The 25331-nt window shown below is 34.9% G+C and overlaps 1 protein-coding gene across 4 annotated transcripts in view; it reads right to left on the minus strand.

The window, feature by feature from the left end:
- The window catches only part of appb (amyloid beta (A4) precursor protein b), a 43360-nt gene extending 18250 nt beyond the window's left edge, over window positions 1–25110 (minus strand). For 2 of the 4 annotated variants that reach the window (XM_068223278.2, XM_068223277.1), the window contains exons 1-7: window positions 24916–25106; window positions 14499–14666; window positions 10734–10863; window positions 10359–10471; window positions 6889–7079; window positions 4015–4259; window positions 1563–1733 (exon numbers count right to left, since the gene is read on the minus strand). In XM_068223278.2, coding sequence (XP_068079379.1) covers window positions 1563–1733; window positions 4015–4259; window positions 6889–7079; window positions 10359–10471; window positions 10734–10863; window positions 14499–14666; window positions 24916–24978 — 1081 coding nt within the window. In that variant the 5' untranslated portion in view covers window positions 24979–25106. Of the gene's footprint in view, window positions 1–1562; window positions 1734–4014; window positions 4260–6888; window positions 7080–10358; window positions 10472–10733; window positions 10864–14498; window positions 14667–24915 lie in introns of all 4 variants that reach the window. The other 2 variants (NM_152886.2, XM_073911547.1) reach the window with 2 other exon arrangements.
- Between the last annotated feature and the right edge of the window lie 221 nt (window positions 25111–25331).

Consider the following 25331-nt stretch of genomic DNA (forward strand, 5'->3'; position numbering starts at 1 on the left):
TACTTGCTGAGGGATAGTGTACACAGAGATATTCTCTACTCACATTCACAGTTTCAAATCAGTAATCCAAAACAGCTCATCTTAATCACAAACAAAAGTTCACCTAAGATTGTTGATCTGATCTTCTTCCCTCAGACTCATGAGGCCCACACGGAATCTGCACATGCAGAAATCCACCGATTTCCGCAGATTGTTAGTCCATCATTGAGTCAATACATACAAGTATGTATTTACTTGAGTAATTGTGTGTAAATTTATTATTCTGTTTTTAAATTGATTTCACTAATATTATTGTGATGTAATAATAGGAACATTAAAATGATTTATTTGCAATACAGTTAGTAAAGTAACATTTTTTGTCTTTTAGTATAGTTATGTTATTTGAGAAACTTGTTTTGTTTAACAAATAAGTGGATCTAATTGGATTTGCATTGTAAACATTCAAAAATAGTTTAAAAGGTATTATTTTTTATTTAATTTATTAAGTTTTTAGTTATGATTCTCCTAAAATAAACCTGCATAAATCCGCAGATTTCTTTTTAAATTCTCAAGCAGAAATAGCAAAAAATGTCTGCAGATTCTGTTTGGCCCTATTCATGAGCAGTGTCATGTTCAGGCTCATGCACACTGCATGTGAGTTAGCCACGCCCCCTTATTTACATGTTCTGGTTGGCATGTACTAAAAAATATTTTATGTTTGACTATTTATTTTATGTGCCATTGTGAAGTCACATCAAAGCCAATAGATGACAAGCTGAAAATCATTAGCCAAAAAGCATAACAGCTAATGCTAATGCTAGACCAAAGGCTGTTTTTTAATGGATGTCAATGGAGGAGAGGCATTACTATGCTAAATAAAGAGCATTAGTGAGGAAATAACTTTCAATTGAAATCCTGTTTGCTTATCAACATGTTTCACTAAACAACACGTTCATAGTGAACCATATGTATTTAATTGTAGTCCAGTTAGGAATACTCCGATTTTCATCTCCACATAGTATGAAAATCTCCAGTCAAATCAAGTCATCATCTCTTGCAAATGCCTTTAAAAAACATGTAAAAATTATAAAGCCCGATAAATACAGCAACAATCCTTTTTAATTTATGACTTTTTTTATGAGAGTAGTATATATTATTATTGTCTAGGTATGTATGCAGGCCATATTTATGTATGTGTTTATGCATGCATGTATTACTGTTGTTCTTTTTTTTTACTTTTATGAAAGTGAAAGCCTATTTTTCCCCTTATAACTTTCAATAGTGATTTGAACACACACATATATTTTCTTTTGACATGTTTAGTGGATTCAGGAAATACGGGTGAAGAGTATAAGCAAAGTTCCTGTGTGTTCAGAAATAAAGCAGCACAGGAGGTTAAACTAAAAGAACTGGATGCTCTGGCTGTACAGTCACCTCACAGAGACCTGTAATCCATGCGGGCTAAAGCATCCAGCCATCTGCTGAGCTTGTGAGTTTGGCAACGAATGAAGCGAAGAAAGTGAGAAAGAGACGAGGTGCTGGTTAGAGAGCGGAACTTCCTCTGAGGAGACGTCTTGACTTACACACACTGCTGCTGCAGACAGCCATGCAGTACTCCTCTGACTCAAAGTTATTGCGGTTTCCCCCGCAACCCCCAAAGGTGAAGGAGGCGCATCGGCCCTTCTCTGCCACAAAATACCAGCGGGGCAGCTTGGCATGGCACGGCCCTGACCGAGCAGGGGCCCAGCACACCGCTAATGGGGAAGAGACACTCTTGATTTCATAAGTTTTAGTTTTGTTCTGCCTGTCCAGTGCATTCTAGGAACTGCACACTGGATACTGAAATACACACTACCGGTCACAAGTTTGGGATGTTTCAAAATAACTATTTTTTGATCAAGGTTGCATTTTTATTTAAATAAACAATAAAACAGTAACAAAAATGTTTTATACTGTGATATTTGTTATAATGTAATTTATTTTTGAGATGTAGAGCTACCTTTTCAGCATTATTACTTTAGTCTCACTGAATTACTGCTTTATTAAGATAATTTATTATTGGTGCTCAATCAATTGTCATTAGTGTTCTTATTTTCAGTGTTAAAATGTGCAAAAAGCAAACAAATAGTCCTGCACAGTCAATATATTAAATTTAACGCTTATATATATGTGTGTGTGTGTGTGTATGTATGTGTGTGAGTGTGTGTGTGTGTGTGTGTGTGTGTGTATATATGTATATATATATATATATATATATATATATATATATATATATATATATATATATATATATATATATATGCATTTCATTACTTTCGTAACTGTTTATGGTCATGACTAAAGACTCTAAAATACACAAGATGTTACCCATATAGTTTTGAATGGGGAAAATTGTAACGGTCAATGTGGTGAATTAAGCCCTGCCTATTAGTACAGGAGGCAATCGTCGATCCTTATATGCTGATGTTTCTCTGAGGGGAGAAGCTTGAACCAGACATGTGCTTTTATGACATGCTTTGTGGTCAACAAACCACTTGAATCTCAGCAAATACTTGCTTCACAGACGTAAGAAATATGTTCACATATAACTTGAAATCTGTAGTTTGTCTAGCTCCAGAAGACCAGCGTAATCACACGATCATAATCAAGAGGATGATAATGTGTAGAACGACCATAAATGAGGTTGGTGTCGTGATCTTGTTCCTTTTGAGTGCACACGCGCATTAGCTTGAGCACCCTGGAAACATGCAGATTTAGTTTGATTTGAATGTTTAGAAATGAAACTTATGAGACGGTTTTTGTTAATTTTATTGATGATTCCAAATATGTAATGTAATCTTCAGCTTAGCAAACAGTTTTGGAGAATTTGATGTTTTCCCATTCCCCATTCAAGCATTCTGCCCGAGAGGCGGTTTAAAGATGCCCTCAGAGTGAAAAGACTTGCCTTAAAAGGTCTTTGTCATGACTATATAATTTGTGTTCATAATTAAACACACCAGGACGGACATGTTTACATATTATTAAGTGTATTTGTCTGTTTAAAAACACACCCAAATCCAAAAGTGTCCACTTTTCGCTCTGTGAACAGTGTCTTCATCACTATGTAGCGTGTCCGTCAATCAGCACTGTTAGACTGATTTACATGACTGATTCAGAGGTTGAATAGGAAGGGTGACGGTCGATGCATAGCTTTAATGGAAAGGAAGTGAATGCAGCCATTTTAATATTAATTTCAACATGCTTTCAAACCAATATAAGGTGAAAGCATATTTCTCTTGAACAGCTCTTGCAATTATACCACATTTGAGATCGGCTCTTTGATGCTCCTTTCACTTTTCATAGAAATATCAAAAATACTTAAACGGGATGATGGAGGAACGGAATGGTAAAACATGTGAGATCCCCAGCAAAAACAGGAGGGTTGACAGGTATGCATATGTCAGATGAAGGTCAGGAGAATGAAGCACTACATTTAAAACATCTTTGAGCAATTACTTATAGTGTGCGAGTATATCTGATTGCTTTTCACACATTTTCTCCTATGCACCTATGGTTTCTTCATGTGTGCTGAGTTTAAACTGATAGCTTATAGTCAATATTTAAATTCCTGTTTTAATATAATTAATATACTTCTGGGAACCCCATATTCAGTCTACTCTTTGATAAACAGACATTTCTAAATAGCAGCATTTTTTTTTTAAATTAAGTATTTAGTCAGTTTTCACCTTATAAATGTCTTTACTTTGATTTGAGTCCTTGCACCATATTATTATTAGATTGAATGCTAATTTTCAAAATATATGTATAGGCAATATATGATGGTTAAAAGTATTACTCTGAACGCAAATTTTTGCTATTTATGTATAGGCAATATATGATGGTTTCCACCAAAAATTATGCAAGTTTTCAACATTGATAATAATCAGAAAAGTTGTTTGAGCAACAATTCTTCATGTTTGAATGATCCCAAACTTTTGACCGGTAAGTTATGAGATTGTTTGGTATATTACTACTATGCATGCACACAAATCTCACCTCGCACAACCTCCTCTATGGACTCTGTTGTGGTTGTGGTGGTGGTCGTCATTGCAATGTTGGAGGTCTGTTCACTGGTGTCTTGCTCATCGATTATATCTTCATCATCGTCCTCCTCATCTTCATCATCTTCACCGTCACCGTCTTCATCGTTGTCCCAGACTTGATCTTCCTCATTGTTGAGATCCTCATCATCCTCAGTCACTGCAGGATCAGGCTTGGCTGTGACCTGTTCTTTCAGCACGCTGTGATGCAGAGATTCATGAGTAAATTACATGTACAACATTTTATTTTAAATAAGAATTAAACAAATTAGTAGTTTTTTTTTTCAATTTTCTTTTTTCAATTTTTTATTTTGTTTATTGTTAACACTCAATTGAGTACAGTCATACAATATTTCAAGGTACATTTAAATCTCAGAATGTGACCTTAAATGACATACAATTGACCTATTATTGTCAGGTGTACTAACTATACATTCATTCATTCATTCATTTTCTTTTTGGCTTAGTCCCTTTATTAAGCTGGGGTCGCCACAGCGGAATGAACCGCCAACTTATCCAGTATATGTTTTACACAGCAGATGTCCTTCTAGCCACAAATCATCTCTGGGAAACATCCACACACATACACCACGGACAATTTAGCCTACCCAATTCACCCATAGCACATGTTTTTGGACTGTGGGGGAAACCAGAGCACCTGGAGAAAACCCACGTGAGAGAACATGCAAACTCCACACAGAAACGCCAACTGACCCAGCCGAGGCTTGAACCAGCGACCTTCTTGCTGTGAAGCGAACTTGCTACCCTGTGCGCCACCCACTAACTATACATAGTACTCAAATTTTGTAAAATTATAAAAAGAACAATAACATTAAAAAACTAAATAATAATAATAATAAAATTTAAATGATACATTAATAAATAAAAGAAAATAATAAAAAAATGTAAAGAATTTTTACATCCAGGGTGAGAACGCAAGTCATAATATAATTCCTTCCAGAATGATCTCAAATGCCCATCTTCATTATACACATGGGGATAACAGATTACACTGTGAATATATATATATATATAACTATATACATATACACACATTAGCATATATTTATCAGTTAAGCATCTTCTATTTGTTTATAGCAACAAAATCAGGTCTTCTAACTGAAATATATTCAACCCATTTCATCCATTTTCCCAGGAATATATCCTTCTTTAAATGATCTACAGAAGAGATTTTTTCTATTGTATAGATCTCAAACGTTGCATCTATCCATTTATTTTGACACTGTTACACTGTTGCCATGTTGAAACTCTACAGTCATTTTATTTTTAGATAAGATTGCAAAGATTTATTTTTCATTAGATACAGCTGTACGGGTTCATTTTTGTATCTTGAAATAAATCAAGCCTTTAATGGTCATTTAAAACATGTACAAAGTAAATAGTTCTTATTTCTGATGAGCTCACAAAAGTGTAGGAATGTGTGCTAATAAAGCATTTACTGACATGCTGAGTAACTATTATGTTTTATCCATATTATTTATTAGTTTAGTAATCATTTACTTACTTATTCTTAAAAAACACTGACTACTTTTGAATGGTTTTTAAATAAGGCAATACTTATTTTAGAAGTGAAAATTTAATCATTAACAAATTATGGAAATACAGTTAGCATGTGTATTGTATATGTGCATCTAGATCAAGAATAAAGCATTTATAGCTGTATTTATAAACAGAACATATTACGGTACAATACAACAATACAAAATACAGTACAAATTGTATGTTTTATCTATTAATGTACAGTTAATGTTTAGCAAATGATCAATGAACTGTTTGTTTAACTAATGCTTAATAAATGATTTACAGTTACTAGAAAGCAGAGATGCCCATGATAACTTTGATTTGGCCAGTCATCCCATAGAAGAAATAATGAGTGGGGGTTGGGGAATGCCTTTAATAGAGATTGTCATTTCTAATTTAATCTATCCTTTTATTTGTTTGTGTTATTATTGAGGTACAAAAAAGCTAACTCCAGTTAAATGTTTTAGATTTTTTTAATGTATTTACTGTCACTCGATGCAAAAGAAGGTGCAGCTTGAGTAGTGTGTTTAGCATCAAACTCCATTGTGCTCTAAATGCAATTGTTGGTTTTATTCTAATATATTCATGATAAAATGCTTAAAAAATGCATTTGTTAATATGTTTAAAGTAATGTTTTCTATTTATTTTTAAATATTAATTAATAAATTAAGATATTACCCGTGGCAACTTTAATGTAATATAGTTTGTTATATTTAACTTTGGCTCACAGCACTCAATTAAGTTCAGTCTTTGGCCCTTCATTAGAATAAGTTTGGGCACCCCTGCTATAAAGTGTTATCGATGTATTTTATTGATGTTTTCTAGATATAATTTAATATTAAAGTATTTAGAGGAGTTTACAAAATATATTTATGTTATCTTTAACCAAATATCCAAGATGATGATTCTGTGTGGAGTTTGCATGTGTTCTCGTGGGTTTCCACCACAGTCCAAAGACATGTGTTATAGGTGAATTGAATAAGCTAAATTGGCCATAATGTATGTGTGTGAATGAGTGTGTATGGGTGTTTCCCTGTACTGGGTTGCAGCTAGAAGAGCATCAGCTGTGTAAAACATATACTGGATAAGTTGGTGGTTCATTTCATTATGGCGACCCCTGATGAATAAAAGGACTAAAGGAAAACGAGTGACTGAATGAATGATCCAAATATATGTATGTGTATATGTATGTTTATATATAACTTGGAGCAGTACTCTCATAAAATGTTGTGAAATCAATACAAAAAAAATGATATGCAATTTTTCATGAAGAATTGTAAAACTCTACCTGGCATCAGTGTACTCAGTCTCAGCACCGCCCCACCACACGTCAGAGTTAGCCTCCTCCTGCTCCTCACTGTCCAAGTCTTTCTGCTCCTCCATTGGGCAGCACACAAACTCCACGCCCCGGAAACGGTCGATTCCACACGGCAACAGCATACCATAATCATGCAGATTCATGGAGCGATCACCACAGGACTGCAGAGGCACAGACAGATGCAGATAAAGCCAGAGAGGAATGAGGAGCTGAGTCATCATCCAGCTATATGTGGAACACACTCGTGGGTTATGAGAGATGAATTATACATCATACTCAATTATAATGTTCTTGCACCATCATTTAATGTAGAAGTAGGATGTATGTGTTCAGATGTGCAAAGGAGACTTTTGTTTAACAAGAAATAATAACAAAAAAAAAAACTTGTGTTTACAATTTTCTACATTAATACTCAAGATTAAAATTTTGTGCTGAGGATTTGTAGCATTTATGTGACCCTGAACCACAAAAGACAAGAGACATTTTTTTTTTTTAAATTGAGCTTTATAAAAAGATATAAAAGCTGAATAAATAATCTTTCCCTTGATGTATGTTTTGTTAGGACATGACATAACCAAGTTTACATGGACATCAGTGATTAAATTATTTGCCTAAATCTGAATCAGACAATAATAAGATTAAGGTGTTTACCTGAGTTGCTTTTTGAAGGTTCATTTCATGATCCCGTTAAGGCACATAATTCGATAAATGTCATTGCGTCACCATGCTATCCACATTTCCACTGGAGTTTCATGTAATTTCGGGCGTTTATTCATTCATTCATCTATTTTCTTGTCGGCTTAGTCCCTTTATTAATCCGGGGTCGCCAAAACGAAATGAACCGCCGTGTTTCATTTTTAATTTGTTGACTTTGAATGCAGTTTGGTCCTTTCACTTTCATTCAGGAACATTTTATGCTTGCCCCCCCCACCCCCACACACTTTTTTTTTGCTGCTTTTGTTTTCGCAAATCCTCTCTTGAGGATGTCATTCACGCCTGTTGTTCTCACGTAAATCCCAGAGGTCGCTGTCAACTGACTGTTTGACTGACTGAATGACTGACCGATCCACCTACCCTCCTCTTTCCCTAAACCCAACCGATACTGTTTTCAAAAGCACCGATTGATCCGCTCACCCACTTCCCTAAAACCAACTGAAAGAAGCGCATTCACCCAGAATCACGTTCAGACATGATAAACAAAGTATGAGTTTTGCCAGTATAATTGTTAACTAGGGGTGTAACGATTTATCGTTGTACGATTTATTGTGATGCAAAAATGTCACAATATGCATTGTGGCGTTATGACAATTTGATTACGATATGACGTCCGTTTTCTCTTATTAGTTGAGCTGTTTGCACGTGAGCTACGTTCCACCTGCTGTCGCACGTAAGTTCAGATTGCAGCAGCAGTAATGTTAGCAGACCAAGATGAGTGGAGCTGAAATAGAGGATGGCCCATCCTCTCAAAATCAGACGTCTGGCAAGATTCCGGTTGCACAGTCATTGCTTTAGACTTGTCCGCTTTTTGACACGCATACTGGGTCAAACATCCTAAGTTTTAAAGTCTTCACAGTGATTTACATACTTTGCACAGCGACAGGGATACCTCCTAATGGTGTTGAAAGAGTCACATACTGTATTTATAAGGTACAATTCACCCTAAAATATCATTCTGTCTTCATATAATGTTCCCACCGCAAAATCACACATGACGTGAGCTGACCGTGAGCTGTTACTACAGATGGCGGACTGATAGATGCGCGCGTATGGCAAGCCGTTTTAGCATTTAAGCCTTTGTTCTGACTATCCAATAATATATTTAGAGATATCTCTAATTATATTTTGACTAGTCATAATTATAATTCGACTAGTCAGAATGACAATTAGAGATATCTGCAATTACAATTGTACTAGTACAAAATCAGATTGGAGATATCTGCAAATATATTATGACTAGTCATATTCCTCCATTGACTTCCATTGAAAAATATTTGCAGATATCTCTAAATGAGTTTTGACTAGTCACAATTGTAATTACAGATATCTCTAAATTAATTTAATTAAATATGAATTAAATACCTGGAAATGTGGATTTTTTTTTTTTTGCACACACAAAAAACGCAAGTGACCAAGCAAAGCCTTAGCTCTTACTGTTAAATTCAATTGAATAGAAAGCTTTTTTTTTTTGCCCCTTTACTTAAATTGTTCCTTAATTTTGTCTCTGTCATTTCAATAATATTTTTAAGAAGTTTTTAATTTTGTTTTATTTTCCAGAGACAGGCCTGTTTAATTTATTTTCTTAAAGAAGGTTCAGTTTAACAAGTTAAAACAAAAGAAATACATAAAAAATAGTTTACTTGGTAAAATTTGCATTTCAGTTAAATTTTAAATTTTTATTCCAAATATCATGATACATATCGAATCGTGAACATTATATCGTGATACACATCGTATCGTGAGCTGAGTGTATCGTTACACCCCTATTGTTAACAGCTAAATATTTGGATCTTTTTTGGTTTATCCCTAAACAAAACATATAGTCTTAAACAAAACATATATCCCTAAACAAAACATAGTCTTAAACAAAACATATATCCCTAAACAAAACATATAGTCTTAAACTTAATATATATCCCTAAACAAAACATAGTCTTAAACTAAACATATATCCCTAAACAAAACATATAGTCTTAAACTAAATATATATCCCTAAACAAAACATAGTCTTAAACTAAACATATATCCCTAAACAAAACATATAGTCTTAAACTAAATATATATCCCTAAACAAAACATAGTCTTAAACTAAACATATATCCCTAAACAAAACATATAGTCTTAAACTAAATATATATCCCTAAACAAAACATATAGTCTTAAACTAAATATATATCCCTAAACAAAACATATAGTCTTAAACTAAACATATATCCCTAAACAAATCATATAGTCTTAAACTAAATATATATCTCTAAACAAAACATATAGTCTTAAACTAAACATATATCCCTAAACAAAACATATAGTCTTATATATATATATATATATATATATATATATATATATATATATATATATATATATATATATATACAGTATATATATTAAATATTTTGAAAAATGCTAGCATCCAGTGACTTCCATAGCAATAGTTTTCCTACTATGAAAGTCAATGTGTGCCAGCAACCAGCATTTTAAAACACATCTTCTTTTGTGTTTAATAGAAGAAAGAAGCTCATAAAGATTTAAAACCTCATGAGGGAGAGCAAATGATGAGGTCATTTTTATTTTTAGATGAACCGTCCCTTCAAACATATTTTCAGCAGCACAAAAGATTGATCTAAACTAAAATAGGTGCCGGTTCCAGAAACAGAAATCTGATCTGACTTTTCTGTTATTAATACGTGAAAGTGTAAATGTGATGTGGTGCGATCGCTGACCTCTTTGGCCACTGTATGCCAGTGTAGATGACTCTCGCACATGTCCATTCGCTCCTGGTGCAAGAACTTGCACTTATCTGGGACGAGGAGGGCATCGCTGACAAACTCCCCAACTGAAATAAACAAACATTTGCTCAGCAGGTGCTCAAATAGATTTCTGCTGATGTGTAAAGCATCCTGAGCAAATTTTGATGGTGTTTTAATGAATCTCATCTTAGCTGATGCAGAATGATGATAGGAAATCGAACAAGAGCCGTGCTAAAAGCATTAGTTTAATGTTCCACAAATCCAGGTTAATACCCCAGGAGTGGCAGAGTGTTCTGATGTAAGTGTCACGTTGAAGGATTTTCTTTATGTGAACACACACATACATACCCAGGCAACGGTAGGGAACAACAATGTGCGTGTGACTGCGGCACTGGCGGCGACCCATTTTGCACCAGTTCTGGATGCTGACAGGCTGGTTGGCCTCCACTACATTAGTGATCTGGAGGTCTGGGTATACCTGTGGGAGTCAAAACAAGGTACAAATTGTTGTTCGAGTGAACAGAAAAGGCATTGGCAACCCATTTTACTTTTATAATCTGACCTATTTCCGAGTGAAACAGGCTATTCAGTGAGGAGAGAAAAGGAGAAGAGACCTTGATTTTATCTATAACGAAGTGACTGGATAGTGAAAAGTAGGTTTTACATATTAGAATGTCGAAATGAGATGTATTGGTGACAAATGAATGAGACTGAGTATCTACACCTTGAAAAAACTAAACAATTAAAAGAATTTAAAGAAAGTATTTTAGCAAAAAAGGCAAATATTTAAATCATTCATTTTCTTTTCAGCTTAGTCCCTTTATTAATCAGGGGCCACCACAACGGAATGAACCGCCAACTTATCCAGCATGTGTTTTATCCAAACTTATCCAAAACATTGGTGCATTGAACAATGTTTAGACCAGGTGTGACCAACCCTGTTCCTGGAGATCGACCTCTGTGCAGATTTCAGTTGCAACCCATATCAAATACACCTGCCTGTAATTATCAAGTGCTGTTTAGGTCCTAATAAATTGGTTCAGGTGTGTTTGATCAGGGTTGGAGCTGAACTTTGCAGGAACGTCGATCTCCAGGAACAGGGTTGAGCACCACTGGTTTAGACGATGAATTGCAACTATGGCAACTGACAATGACATTATTCATGTTGTTTTTACAGAACTCTGTTTAATCATCTTTTTAATCTCAGAGTAATCGATTCTAAGTAAAATAATTTAACATGTAGTTCTCACTTTTTTAAAATACCTTCTCATTTTTATCTAAAGCACTTAATTACCAATGTGTATGAAATTTGGTATATTAATAAACGTGCAATGCAATGACGATAAAAAGATAAACAACTTCATCATTAAGCAATTGTGTACCTGTAAAACTTATGATCTGTCTAATAAAAACAGTGTAATTCAAATATGCATTCACCGGCCACTTTATTAGGTACAGCTGTCCAACTGCTTGGTAATGCAAAATTTTTAATCAGCCAATCACATGGCAGCAACTCAATGCATTTAGGCATGTAGACATGGTCTAGATGATATGCTGCAGATCAAACAGAGCAGCAGAATGGGGAAGAAAGGGGATTTAAGTGTTTTTGAACATGGCATTGTTGTTGGTGCCAGACAGACAGGTCTAAGTATTTCAGAAACTGCTGATCTACTGGGATTTTCACGCACAACAGTCTGTAGGGTAAACAGTTCAAAGTGTTGGAATGATTTATCCAGTGTTCATATTTATGTTCATGTTTATTTACATAGAACCAAGGTCCTGCGAGACACAATATTTTATTCCACTGTATGCCCACACATGCAGCGAAATGACAATAAAGCTCAACTTGAACTTGGCAACCCTCATAGATTTTGGTTAATATTTATAAGATTAAATCAAGCAGTTGTTGCAGATTTGTCAACTGCATAGCCAAGATGCAAATCTTCTGTTACAGCACATCGCAAAGGTGCTTTACTAGATTAATTTGTGGTGTAAGTGGATGTCATTGGAGTATAGTGAACTCACTGTAATGTTCAAGAAACCAGTTTGAGTTCTCAGAGTTTTGTGGCATGTTATTCTGCTGGAAGTAGCTCTCACATGATGAGTATACCAGCAGTCTGGTCAGTCAATATGGCACATTCTGATACTATCAGCCAAATGTCACAGCAGAAAACAAGACCAAACCAGACCAATTTCTTCTTAGCCCTGGTGAATTGTAGTGTTGGTTTCAGTTCTTATTCTGATTTGAGTGTGACCAGTGTGCTCTTCATCTCCAGCTGTAGCTTGTGTGCTTCAAGGTTTGACATGTTGAGTCTTCATAGACGCTCTTCTGCAGAACTCAAGTATTTTGATATACTGTTGCTTTTCTATCATTTTAAACCAGTATGGCCATTATCCTTTGACTTCTGGCATGAACAAGGCACCACAGACCACAGTGAAACCACAGACCTGCTGCTCACTGAACATTGTCTGTTTGGACCATTCTCTGTGAAGTTTACTGATGTATGTGCATAAAAATCCTAGCCGATCAGCTGTTTCTGAAATACTCAGAGGAGCCCCTGTGACACCAACAAATAAATGACAATTTCAAGGTTAATTAAACCACTTTTCTTCCCCATTCTGATGCTCAGTTTGAACTGGAGCACATCCTCTCGACATCTCAACAATCCATGCCTGGCTGCATTAAATTGCTGCCATGTGATTGGTTAAAAACAGGGGCATCTAATAAAGTTTTTTTTTATTGTAAAACATTGTTAAAAGTAAGGGATAATGTACACCCAGAAGGTTTTTAATCGTAGAATAAACCCAGACACAAAGCAAATACATATGAATGGGAGTGCAATTATGGATTTGAATGCATTTACTGACGTTAATGGTGATTCAAAGTTCCCGGGTGAGTCTGTGTTGTTAAGAGGTTTTTAACTGGGAATAACATAGCTTGGAATGCCGCAATTGACAAATCAGAAAACTAGTCCACACAGCTGAGCAGTATCGTTTTTACTATGTCCAAAATACACAGTTAAAACAGTCATAGTGTAAAATATTGCAGTTAAAATGAATATACAGGGTGAGTCAAAAATAATACCACATCTTTAAAAATCAAAGAAACACTAGGGAACCTTGGGTTATGAATCAATGTGAAGAGTACCTAAAGTTTTTTTCAGTAGAAAACAAGTTGATAGATGTTCAATATGGCCCCTTCCAGACACATCAACCCAAAAGTTATCATATTTTTTTTAATCACCCTGTATAATTATGGTAACACTTTATTTTAAGTCAGGATTTATGCTACTAACAATTAATCTTGATGCTATTAGCTCAATAAATTGTATTAGCTGGGTATTAATAATTAGAAAGGTGGAACTTGGTAATAGGTTTTGGGTAGGATTAGGGATGTAGAATAAAATTATACTTTATAACTACTAAAACTGTTAATATTGCGATAATAAGCAGATAATAAGCCAGTTGAAAATAGCATAAATTGTGACAAACTAAAGTGTTACCACAGTTTCTATTTTAATATATTTTAAAATATTTTTTCCTGTGAAATCAGGGAAGAGTTTATAGCAGTCATTACTCCAGCCTTTTGTTCTGTCACATCCAGAACCTTTTATTAACTTTTAATCAATGTTGGAAGCAGTTGCATTATTTAATATTCTTGTGGAAAATGTAACTTTGTTTTTCAGAATTCTCTAATGTACAGAAAAAAGCATTTCTTTTAAATAGACATACTTTTGTAACATTATACATGTCAATACTGTTCCTTTATAAATTTCCTCATCAAATTCCTACACACTATTTTTCACATAAGAGTATATTTGAACTAAATCATATATCTGTCACACTGCTACCTCAAAAACAGCATCAGTCATAAAAAAAAATCTCATAATAATCAGTCACAACATAGTACCTGACTTGCTTATGTAATGCTCAGAATCCCCATGGTCATTAATTACTTTGACTGTCATTATATAATTGATTTTAATTACTAAAGTAATCACGATACAATAATGTTTAACAACCTGCACGAGCTATTGACGACTAACGCTGACACCGCAGCAGAGCTCAATGTATTCGCACGTCTTGTTTCATATCTCTTTTCTCTCTCATTACCTCTTGGCAGTATTGAAGGATGCCCTCTTTGGTGCTGATGCAGCTCTTGGTGCCAGTTGGATCAGGCTCCCACTTGCCACTCTGGACGTTGATATGCATGTTGAGTTTCCCACAGAACATGGCCACCTGAGGCTCCGCCAACAAGCCCACCGAGTCATCCGACGGCACCTGCCAACAGCACAACCGGCAGGAACATGAGGAACCATTATCACATAAGCCAATGATCTTTAGACAGCTTCACGATGGGGCCTTTGTCAGCAATTATCGAGTATATGATTTGCTTGATGAGTTGATAAGAATATTAAGTAGATCTTTTTTTTTTCTCTCCCAAAAATTGACATTCACATTCAGTTTTTTATTATGTCAAAGACAAAAGAAGATATTTTGAAGAGTGTGGGAAACCAGTAGCCATTGACTTCCATAACAATATGTATATATCTATTTCATCTAGTGTTCAAACTACTTGTTTAAATTGAGCTGAACCTACACAATTTTTTTTTGCTTTTTTTGGGGGGAAAACTTAATTGTTTTATGTTCAATCAACTAAAATTTGTAACAACTAATTTTGTTGTCCCAATACAAATTGATTGTGTGGAGTCCAGCATTTTCTACAGTGTATGTAAGTCAATGGCTACCACTTACCAACGTTCTTCAAAATATCTTCCTTTGTGTTCAACAGAAAAAAGACTTGTAACCACCACTTCAGAGTGAGTAAAATAGTAAGTGCTTTTTTATTTTTGGGTCAACTTTCCTTTTAACTGACAGCCATAATTATATGACTTACAGAGAGAGGCAGGAAAATAATGTAGCACAAAAGAAACTGCAACTGCCTGTCTGGCAGGAAATTACTTTAAATATACATACAAACAATATTGCACCAAATGTAGTCCCAACTTGCCGACTGGATAAACAGTTTCCTATTGAACAATGTTAGGTTTATGAGTTCTCAGCATGTACTGCAATGTTAATAATTCATGACAGAAATATTGCATGAAGGACTATTGTATTTGTCATCACTACTAGCAGTGTTCAAACTATACTACCGCTTTTTGGTTTTAAGTATTGAAGCAATGGCTGCATCTGAAATTGCATACTTCCATACTACATAGTATGGTTAAAACAGTATGTGAGCCGAGTAGTATCTCCGAATTTACAGAATTCAAAAAACAGTATGCGAAAAGTACCTTGTTGACCTACTACTTCTGGAGAGATTCTGAAGTACGCATCTGATGGATGCTATGCTATCCCATGATCCACCACCAGAGAATTCATGAATGGGTGTGAAGCAACGTAGCTGATATAGGTACGTCACATGATTATGACAAAATGGTGGATGTAGTACATCTGATTTCCATTCATACTACTTATTCATACTGTATAGAACATACTTTTTTAAGTATCAAGTAGTAAATTCAAATTCAAATGTAGTACTTACTTTGCAGGCGATTTCAGAAGCAGCCTCTATCTTAGTATTTAGGCAGTGGTTTTGTGAAATATTATTTATAATTAATTAATTAGATATACTTTTTTCTCTGTCGTTTTGGTGCATTTTTCACAACACTATACATTTGCACAACAGTTAATGCATTTCTCAAAACAATTAGCACAAACTGCAAAACCTAGTTGATAACCTGCAAAAGCATGTCACTTGCTCAAAATGGATAGCTCATTCCTCAAAAGCAAGTATGAGTCAATGAAAGTGTCAGTGTCATCAAGATGAAAAGTCCTGACACCATTGTTTTTGAACAAGATTGTCAAATGACTATGTCCTGTTTTCATTATGAGTTTACTCTGGAAATTTATTCCAATGCAAAAAAGTCAGATTTTGGTGACACTTCCTGAAAATGCTCAAGACAGCACTATATACTATTTGCACAGCCATTTGAAAACTAGGGTAAAGTTAGACATCACTGCATTTATTGAGGTATCCGAGTACAAGACACTGAATATGTATTGTTCACATTTTTATTGCATTTGTTCTCTGCAATTCTAATTTACTCACAGCATTGTGCAAAAGAATGAATACACCCGTATTTACAAAAAAACAGAAACTTCCTTTGTGTTGAACTGTGCACAACTGTAAACAATATTGCAGTACATAATGGAACTGAACCTGCAACATACACAGGTCGGTAAATCATTCATCAAATTGTTGAATTTGGACATTTACAGGAAAAAAGATTTAATTTTTTATCAAATTTGCTTGACAGATTTTGACAACTAGTTCAACATTTTTGTATGTAATGACTCAAGTAATGAAATGAGGACTATTCGTTTTATAAGGAATGACTATTCAGCATTTACAAGTTTCATTAATTTTGACTGACATGGCATAAGCAAATGATAATGGTATAAAACAGAGTTGTATGAAGGCAAGTGATGCTTGTCCAAATGCAATTTGTTGGAAGGAATGAGAAACTGCTACTATGATGTGCACAAATGACTAATTGTTTTGAGAAATGCATTAACTGTTGTGCAAATGTAAATAGTGCAAGAAATGCACCAAAGCCACTGAGAAAATCTGTAATATAGATAGAATACAGCATATGACTATATCATAAAACAACCGCGAATCCCCACCCCTTACCCAGGTAGACTTATTCTATAATGACAGAAGTAAAAAAGTACAAATAAATAAATATAACATAATGAGATACATAAAGTACATATAAACAAAAGGCTGTACAATAGAAGGTAGAAACAAACGATTTGACAATATCAAAAGCTATAATCCAGGACTTAACAGTTTTTGACTGAGCTCTATGTATGAGTGCTGCAGAAAGTTCCATACAAATAATGTCCAGTAAACATAAGCCCCATTGACGTCTACTCATTATATGAGGATGGATCCAGTGGCAGACCAAATATTAGATTATTTAAATACAACTTAGTTGCTTTCTTTCCAAATATTCACAAAAATGAGTCTTCACATTCACTCTTCTTCATTTCAAGTGTAATCTGTCACCCCAATATGCTTGTTGTTTAAGTATTTTTACTACTAATAATTTTACTGATACTAATACTTCATTATAAATAGTGTTAAGACATAAATAGTTTTCATTTTCTTTACTTTTTTTAACAGCCCCTAAGCTTTTAAGTGGTACAGATTTCTCATCATTCCCTACAAAATGCGTAACTAGGTAACTAAAAGGAGGGTTTGTTTTTCTGTATGCTATGCCACACTCTTAATGTATCACTCAATGCTCTCTCGTAATTACTGTCTCACTTGCTACTTGAGCACTGAAGAATATGTTAACTTGGAAAGATCTACGTGTGCAATAGTCTCACACGAGTCAAACTGCAAGCAAATCTCCATGCTGACTGACAGCGTAGCATAATGACATTTTTCAAAATTAAAACAATCACAGCAAAAACTCTGACAAATGCTTGTAAACAAATATTAATCTGTCACAGTGCCAGTTATGTAATGCACAATATAAAACATCACCGTCCTATTGAGTTCAGAGCTAAAAGCCTTAAATACAATCTAATCTCCTGAAGTGGGTTAGAAGAAAAAAATAAAAATAAGAGAGTGACAAATAAAATATGTGTTTGGGTTAAAGGAGTTTCTGCAGGGTCCCAGAAATGACCGGAAGAGTAATGGAAAGTATACATGTAGAAAACACAAAGCCAATTCATAAAATAAGTCAGTTAGAGAGAGAAAGAGAATAAAAGATGTCCTCTTTTGTGTGTCTTTGGCCTGGCCTCGACCCAGTGTGTCACAAAGGTCTCTTACAACCAGACCCACCCAGTCTGTTCAACTGAGCGTGAGGAATTATGGGACTGTTGTGTTTTCCCGCTTTTGTCCTGGTAACAAACAGTGGAAGTGCTTCTGTTGCCAGCTGTCTCAAATATGCATCTGTCTCATTAAGATAGACAGATAGATAGATAGATAGATAGATAGATAGATAGATAGATAGATAGATAGATAGATAGATAGATAGATAGATAGATAGATAGATAGATAGATAGATAGATAGATAGATAGATGTGAAATCTACTTCACAATTAGGACTAATGTAGAAAGTCTCAGGTGAACGCAATCATGCTGTAATGATGGTATTTAAATAATATGAACAAGATAAAAGTGATATAATTATATTTTTTTATCAATATTTATGCTCTGTGATAATATTGCAAATAATGTTCATTTAATGAGCAAGCTGACATTATTGATTATGTCACTGATTTTGCAAAAAACCCTGGCCAAAATCTATCAGGAGTCCAAATGCATTCACTGAGTGATCCGAGGGATTATTCACCCAAACATCAAACATGTACTCCCAATATACTCTTTCTTTCTTCTGATGAACACCAAAGAAACTGAAAACCTGTAACCATTGACTTCCATAGTAGGAGAAACTAACACGATGGAACTCAATGGTTACAAGTTTTCAAGAAAGAAACTAATAAAGATAAATGGTGTGTAAATGATTACAGAATTTTCATTTTTGGGTGAATTGTCCCTTTAAGCCTATAAGAATGTCCATCAAATGAATGGTTAATTTTAGTTATGAATGCAAAAAAAAATACCTGTGTTTTTTTGTATACACATATTTATAAGATGTGATTTATAAGATACTTTTAGGGTTGCACAATATTGGAAAAATCTGTTATTGTTATTTTATTTTTCTGCACTAAATATTTTGATATGAATACCGTTTCACAAGATGGTTTAAACTGCATTATTTAACAGTTTTCTGGGGAGTCTAACAGTATTGAGGTATAGAAATTGGATAACTGTAATAGAAAAAAAATGCTTTTCTTACTTTTTGTCTTGTTTCTAGTCCAAATATCATAAAATATTAGAGCAAGTAAAAATATTGTTTTGTTTTCACCATCAGAAGAAATAATTTAGAATTAAGAGATTTTCCTTAAAACAAGCTACAGTTGAAATCAGAATTATTAAATCCCCTTTTATTTTTTTTAGTTTTTAAATATTCCCAAATGATGTTTAACAAAGCAAGGAAATTTTCACAGTATGTCTGATAATATTTTTTCTTCTTGAGGAAATCTTATTTGTTTTATTTTGGCTAGAATAAAAGCAGCTTTACATTTTTTAAAACCCTTTTAAGGTCAAAATTATTAGCCCCTTTAAGCTATATATTTTTTTCGATAGTCTACTAAACAACCCATTATTATACAATAACTTGCCTAGTTACCCTAACCTGACTAGGTAACCGAATAAGACATTTAAATGTCACTTTAAGCTGTATAGAAGTGTCTTGGAAAATATCTAGCAAAATATTATGTGCTGTCATCATTGCAAAGATAAAATAAATCAGTTGAAATGAGTTATTAAAACTATTATTTTTAGAAATGTGTTGAAAAAAAATCTCTGTTAAACAGAAAATGGGGGAAAAAATAAACAGGGGGGTAATAATTCAGGGGGTTTAATAATTCCGACTTCAACTGTAAATAATCTGCCAGTAAGGTAAGTAAAATAATCTGGTTTTCAGTTTGAAATGTAGATATTTGGACTAGAAACAGGACAAAATTTCTAAGTAATTTCTTTTCATTAATCATATAAACTACATACAAATACAGTGGTTAAATACAATTCTGTAGCTCCTGCTCAACTAGCATTCAGACTCAACATTACATATCTTTGCAATGTGACTATTACAGTTGCGTGCATTGCAATATTGATGCTAAAACGATATATTGTGCAGTCCTAGTTACTATGCAAGTAAGAATGCCGTCTGTCTAATCATTAGCATGTGAGCCTGATGAAAAATATGACTTTAATTTCATGCAGTTTCACAAAATATTGTCTCTTTAATCTGTTTTGTCAATGAAAAATGTTACAAAGTTAGAGCAAAACATCATCCTTCCATTTAGCCTCTTGTTTTGATGTTTTTAGTAAATGAATCAGCCACTTTGAGTGAATGATTCAGAAAATCTCTCATTAAAAGAGAGACTATCCACCTACTGGAAGTTTTAATGTCATATTTGTTTAATGTCACATGTGAATGGGGGATAAACATACACACTGTCTGACAAAAGTCTTGTCGCCTATCTAAGTTTTAGGAAAAACAAATAATAACTTGACTTCTAGTTGATCATATGGCATCAAAAGGGGCTTATATGAAAAGCAAAGGCCTCTAGATTACGCTTATTTTACCTAAATAAAATATGATCATGCCTTGATTTTTTAATTATTTAATTAGGACAGTAAGGTCTGACTTTGCTTAGGCAAAAGTCTTGCCACTTAACAGAAATAATGTACAGTTTAGAATACAAAGACAGGGTCTTCAATGCCTCCTTCATATTAGCCCAGTCATGCTCAATAATGTTTATGTCTGGTGACTGGACTGGCCAATCCTAAAGCACTTTGACCTTCTTTGCTTCCAGGGACGTTGATGTGAAGGCTGAAGTATGAGGAGTGCTATCCTGCTGAAGAATTTGTCCTCTCCTGTGGTTTGTAATGTAATGTGCAGCACAAATGTCTTGATAGATCAGGCTGTTGATGTTTCCATCCACTCTGCAGATCTCTGGCACACCCCTATACTGAATGTAACCCCAAACCATGATTTTTCCTTCACCAAACTTCAAGAGTCTTGGCTCCATGTGGGTTTTAATAGGGCTTCTGCAGTGTTTGTGATGATTGGGATGCAGTTCAACAGATGATTCATATGAAAAATCTACCTTCTGCCACTTTATCAAATAATCAACTAGAAGTCAAGCTATTATTTGTTGCTCTTACAAAAGAGATCAGCGTCAGGTAGTGTAGATAAACAGATAGACTCTGGCAATCTGTTTTTCCTTCTATCTATCTTTTAATCAAAGAGCTTGGTGGTTAAAGCGCAATAAAACATCTCTCTGCTGTATGGCAGTTTAAAAACAGAAGACTGTAATTACACTGACCGCAGTACAGTAGTTAGCTCTTTAGGAAACCCATGTGTGCGACAGCTCATTGCAGTAGTAAGATCATTCTGTATGCTGCACATAAGCTATAGATGTACATTTATGATAGAATTACCATGGTGCTCAAAATGCTTTAACACCGACATCCACTGAGCCATTGGTGAAAGCTAATCATCTGCGAATATCAATCTCCCGAAATAGTGTCTCAGTCAGGTTGTCATAGCAGCTCAGGATCCACATTAATGCATCTATCAAAATGAAATGTGCAGCTTTCAAGAGTCATTCAGCTCTGGCTTAATCTTGAAGGCTGTCAAAATCAATGAAGTAGCTTTTGTAGCTCTCAAAAACATAATTTAAAACCGACCGTGTTTACATGTTCCAGTGACATTTCCCAGTCAAACAAAGAAAGGCCTTTTTCAGATGGAGGCTGACTGAAAACAGATTTAGTAATTACAAGCAAGCTAAAGCAAAGGACCTTTCAGCCAAAATGACTTGTGTGTGGTTATAGTGACCAGTAAAGAGGTGACAGCGCAAACTGTCAAAGATTGTTTTGGCACAGTACCTACAAGTGGCACCTATAATGAAAAAAGCCTAAAGGGGCTTTTTTATTGAACCAGTCAGAAAGAAAATAATGACTTACAAGAGGTCAGATTTAAGCACTTGACATGCTTAAGACTTACTAATTAATTTTGAAGAATTAAATTAACTAAATACAGTTTTGGAACAATGGCAAAGCTATAGCACACATGTACCAAGACCCACAAACTTGATTCCATTCATCTGTAGTGTTACGTGAATCAATACTAATGTGAAAACCAATTACAGTGGGTCAATCTTTTTCTTTATTGCTGATGTCTTATGTAATAACAATACTGACCGAAAGGGATTGTGCTGTGGTCTAGTTTTATATATATATATATATATATATATATATATATATATATATATATATAKAGAGAGAGAGAGAGAGAGAGAGAGAGAGAGAGAGATTCTCAGAAGAATGCTTTGGAAATATTAGCTACAAGACTTTTCACCGCAAAATAAAAATGTACAGTTTATTTACTCAACCAAATCCCACATTCAGGTGAATTTTGTTCATTGAGAGAACATTAAAGAAGTTTCTTGGTCTACGGTGACTCATAAGATGTATGTAATGAGAAATCAGAAAGAGCTTTATTGCCAGGTATGTTCACACATACGAGGAATTTGTTTTGGTGACAGAGCTTCTACAGTGCATTAGAATTACAGACAGGACAAAAAAACAGATAATAAATATATATCTTAGAAATAGAAGTAAGTAGTAAATGCAAATATACAAATTGACAAGTGTATGTACAGCTATACTACTACATACAACGTTATATGTACAGCTGTTATGTGTAAATTATCATGTAAAGTGTGTTGTTAAATAAGTATATATGTGTATAAAAAGTGTCTAGCAAGTAGTAACGTTGGTTCCACAATTATTATCATTAAGTGTTCATCAGATGGATTGCCTGAGGGAAGAAGCTGTTTCTGTGTCAAGACAGTTCTGGTGCATATAAATTCCATACATAGTGAAAGCAATATAAATAACAGCTTCTGATGATACCTAATGAAGCAAAACGATTGGTCTGTGCAAGAAACTGACAATTATGTACAATGTTATTACTACAGCATATGCAAACAATTCAGGTAATGTTCACCATAGTCTGAAGCATGAGCTTCTCAAATAATAACGTATGATATAGGGTCAGGATAATGCTGTTTGTGGGAAACTTTTTATTTAGGTTTCCAGTCATTTTTATATGGCTGGATGTTTCTAGGCATCTGAGTTAATTTTGTCTAACAATACAATGCATGTTTCATAGTAATCAAGTTGCATCTGCTCAGACTCATACCTAGGAAAGTTTGCAGAGACTAAGTTAAATGTATTAATGTTGAAAATAACTTTTACTTTCCTGTACCCCCTGATTGCTTTGCATGATAAAAGCACAATTTATTGTCAGGAGCCTTTGGCATTCATTGTTTTGCCAATTTCTTTTCATCTTACAAGTGCTGGTAGCAGATGACCTATTAATCACCAATGGCAATGTTTCAGATAAAATCTTCTCTAATGTTCAACTGAAGAAAAAAAGCCTCACATCTTGGACCAGAGGGTAAGTTAGGTGAACTTTCCTTTTTCGTTATAAACAAAACCTATAACATTAGGAACTGAATTCTAACAAAACTACCATAGAACATAGATATTAACAAAGCAGAATAGTTTATTTTTGTTAGCCTGACATTTTTTTCTACATGCCTTTAATGTCAAATCCTCTGTCATTATTTGCACTCTGATATACGGGTTTAACCATATTTTAAGATAACACAACACCACATTTACATGTAGGCCTATGAATATGAAATGCATAGAATAAAAAAAAACTCTTATGTGTAAAACACGAGTTAATAAAGACTCATATTATTCACTCGCAAATACCAACGTTAAAATAAACAGCATACGCATAGACAGCGTCTGTTAGTGGGTGCGTGAAACACCTTGAATCCATCCAGGACAGATTTCTGCCTTTACGGCGTTCGGATTAAAAAAAATGAAACGCCGCAGTTCACTGACGCCATCTTGCTTCTGTCAGCTAACATCTTTTTTTGATGTCCCACACAGAATCTTTCCTTCGCAAACCAGCCCCTCATCATCTACTAATCTGAACCATCGACTTACCATTACAAAACAAATCCCACCATTAAACACTAGTGTGAATATTAAATGCGCAAACGGCTCCGCAGAGGAATGAGCGTTTTCTTCTGATGCTCGACTGGTTGAGGGCCGTCGGATTGCTGCCACAGCATTTATTCGCTCAATACGGAGCTCTGCAATCTTGCAGACCACCCAGCATTTTTATATTTTATTCATTCGTGTAGTTCTAGAAAACGTGTACATCGCAGTCGGCGAAGGATAGGCTATTGCGTTTTCTTTTACACTCGCCGTGACAAAGGGCTGTCAGTCACTGATGTTTACATGATTTCGCCAGCCGCATCTGTATGGCATGAGTTCATATTCCTCTGCAACACATTTATTTGCTGTTATATAAAACGCATCACACACGTAACGTTACAGTAGCATAAAGTCGCCATATCAGCATTTTCCACAGTGGAAAACAATTCTGTGCAAACGTCCTTTTAATACGAAGCACTTTCTCATAAGAAGATGTGCAAATGACTTTCAAATATTAAAACAAATCAATGTCTTATATTTCATAAGACGCCAGAATAATGCATGCATTTTCAGTGATGTGTATCACTTTCACGCGCTACACTACGCCTGATACTATTAGTGTAAAGCAGCCTGCACCAGAAGCCTCCACCCAACACTAACCGATTTAAAACTCGCACGTCCCAAATATAAACATATATATTGCATTATAAAAAACGATCATCTTGCAAATGCCAATCATGCAGCGCCCAAAATGTCTGTCTGCATCCGTGTCATGCGTTTTCCCTTCACTCCCAGGCCGCCCTTTAAAGTATGGAGGAGAACCAAGCTCCTTCTCCATTACACAATCATTCTTACCTCGATGGCGAGGGACAAAGTCGTCAGCATTAACAGCAGGAATACCGTGCGGTCCATACCCATGGCTGTGTTCCCAAGCGCAGCACGTCCTGGTGAATATATATCCTGAGCGGATCAGGGTTTTTCTGTCGCGATTTTCTGCTCCGTGTGCCCCTATCGTGTGGTTGTGCTTTGTGAGAATGCGCGACTGCACACAGCTGCTCCAGGGAAAGTCAGCTGACCACACGTCTAGAAGTGGAGGAGAATGGACTCGGAGGTTGGAGGTGGTCAATGAGTAAACCGCACAGTTTGACCATCACATCAAAACACTGGGATGAATGAATGCAGACGGTTGCAAACCAGTTCGATTTGATAGCCCCGTTTTAGCCTCATTTTAGCCTCATTTATGCTATCTACTAATAAAACAAAACACAAAC

The sequence above is a fragment of the Danio rerio genome, chromosome 9 (genome assembly GCF_049306965.1).
Source record: "Danio rerio strain Tuebingen ecotype United States chromosome 9, GRCz12tu, whole genome shotgun sequence".
NCBI classification, from domain to species: Eukaryota; Metazoa; Chordata; class Actinopteri; order Cypriniformes; family Danionidae; genus Danio; species Danio rerio.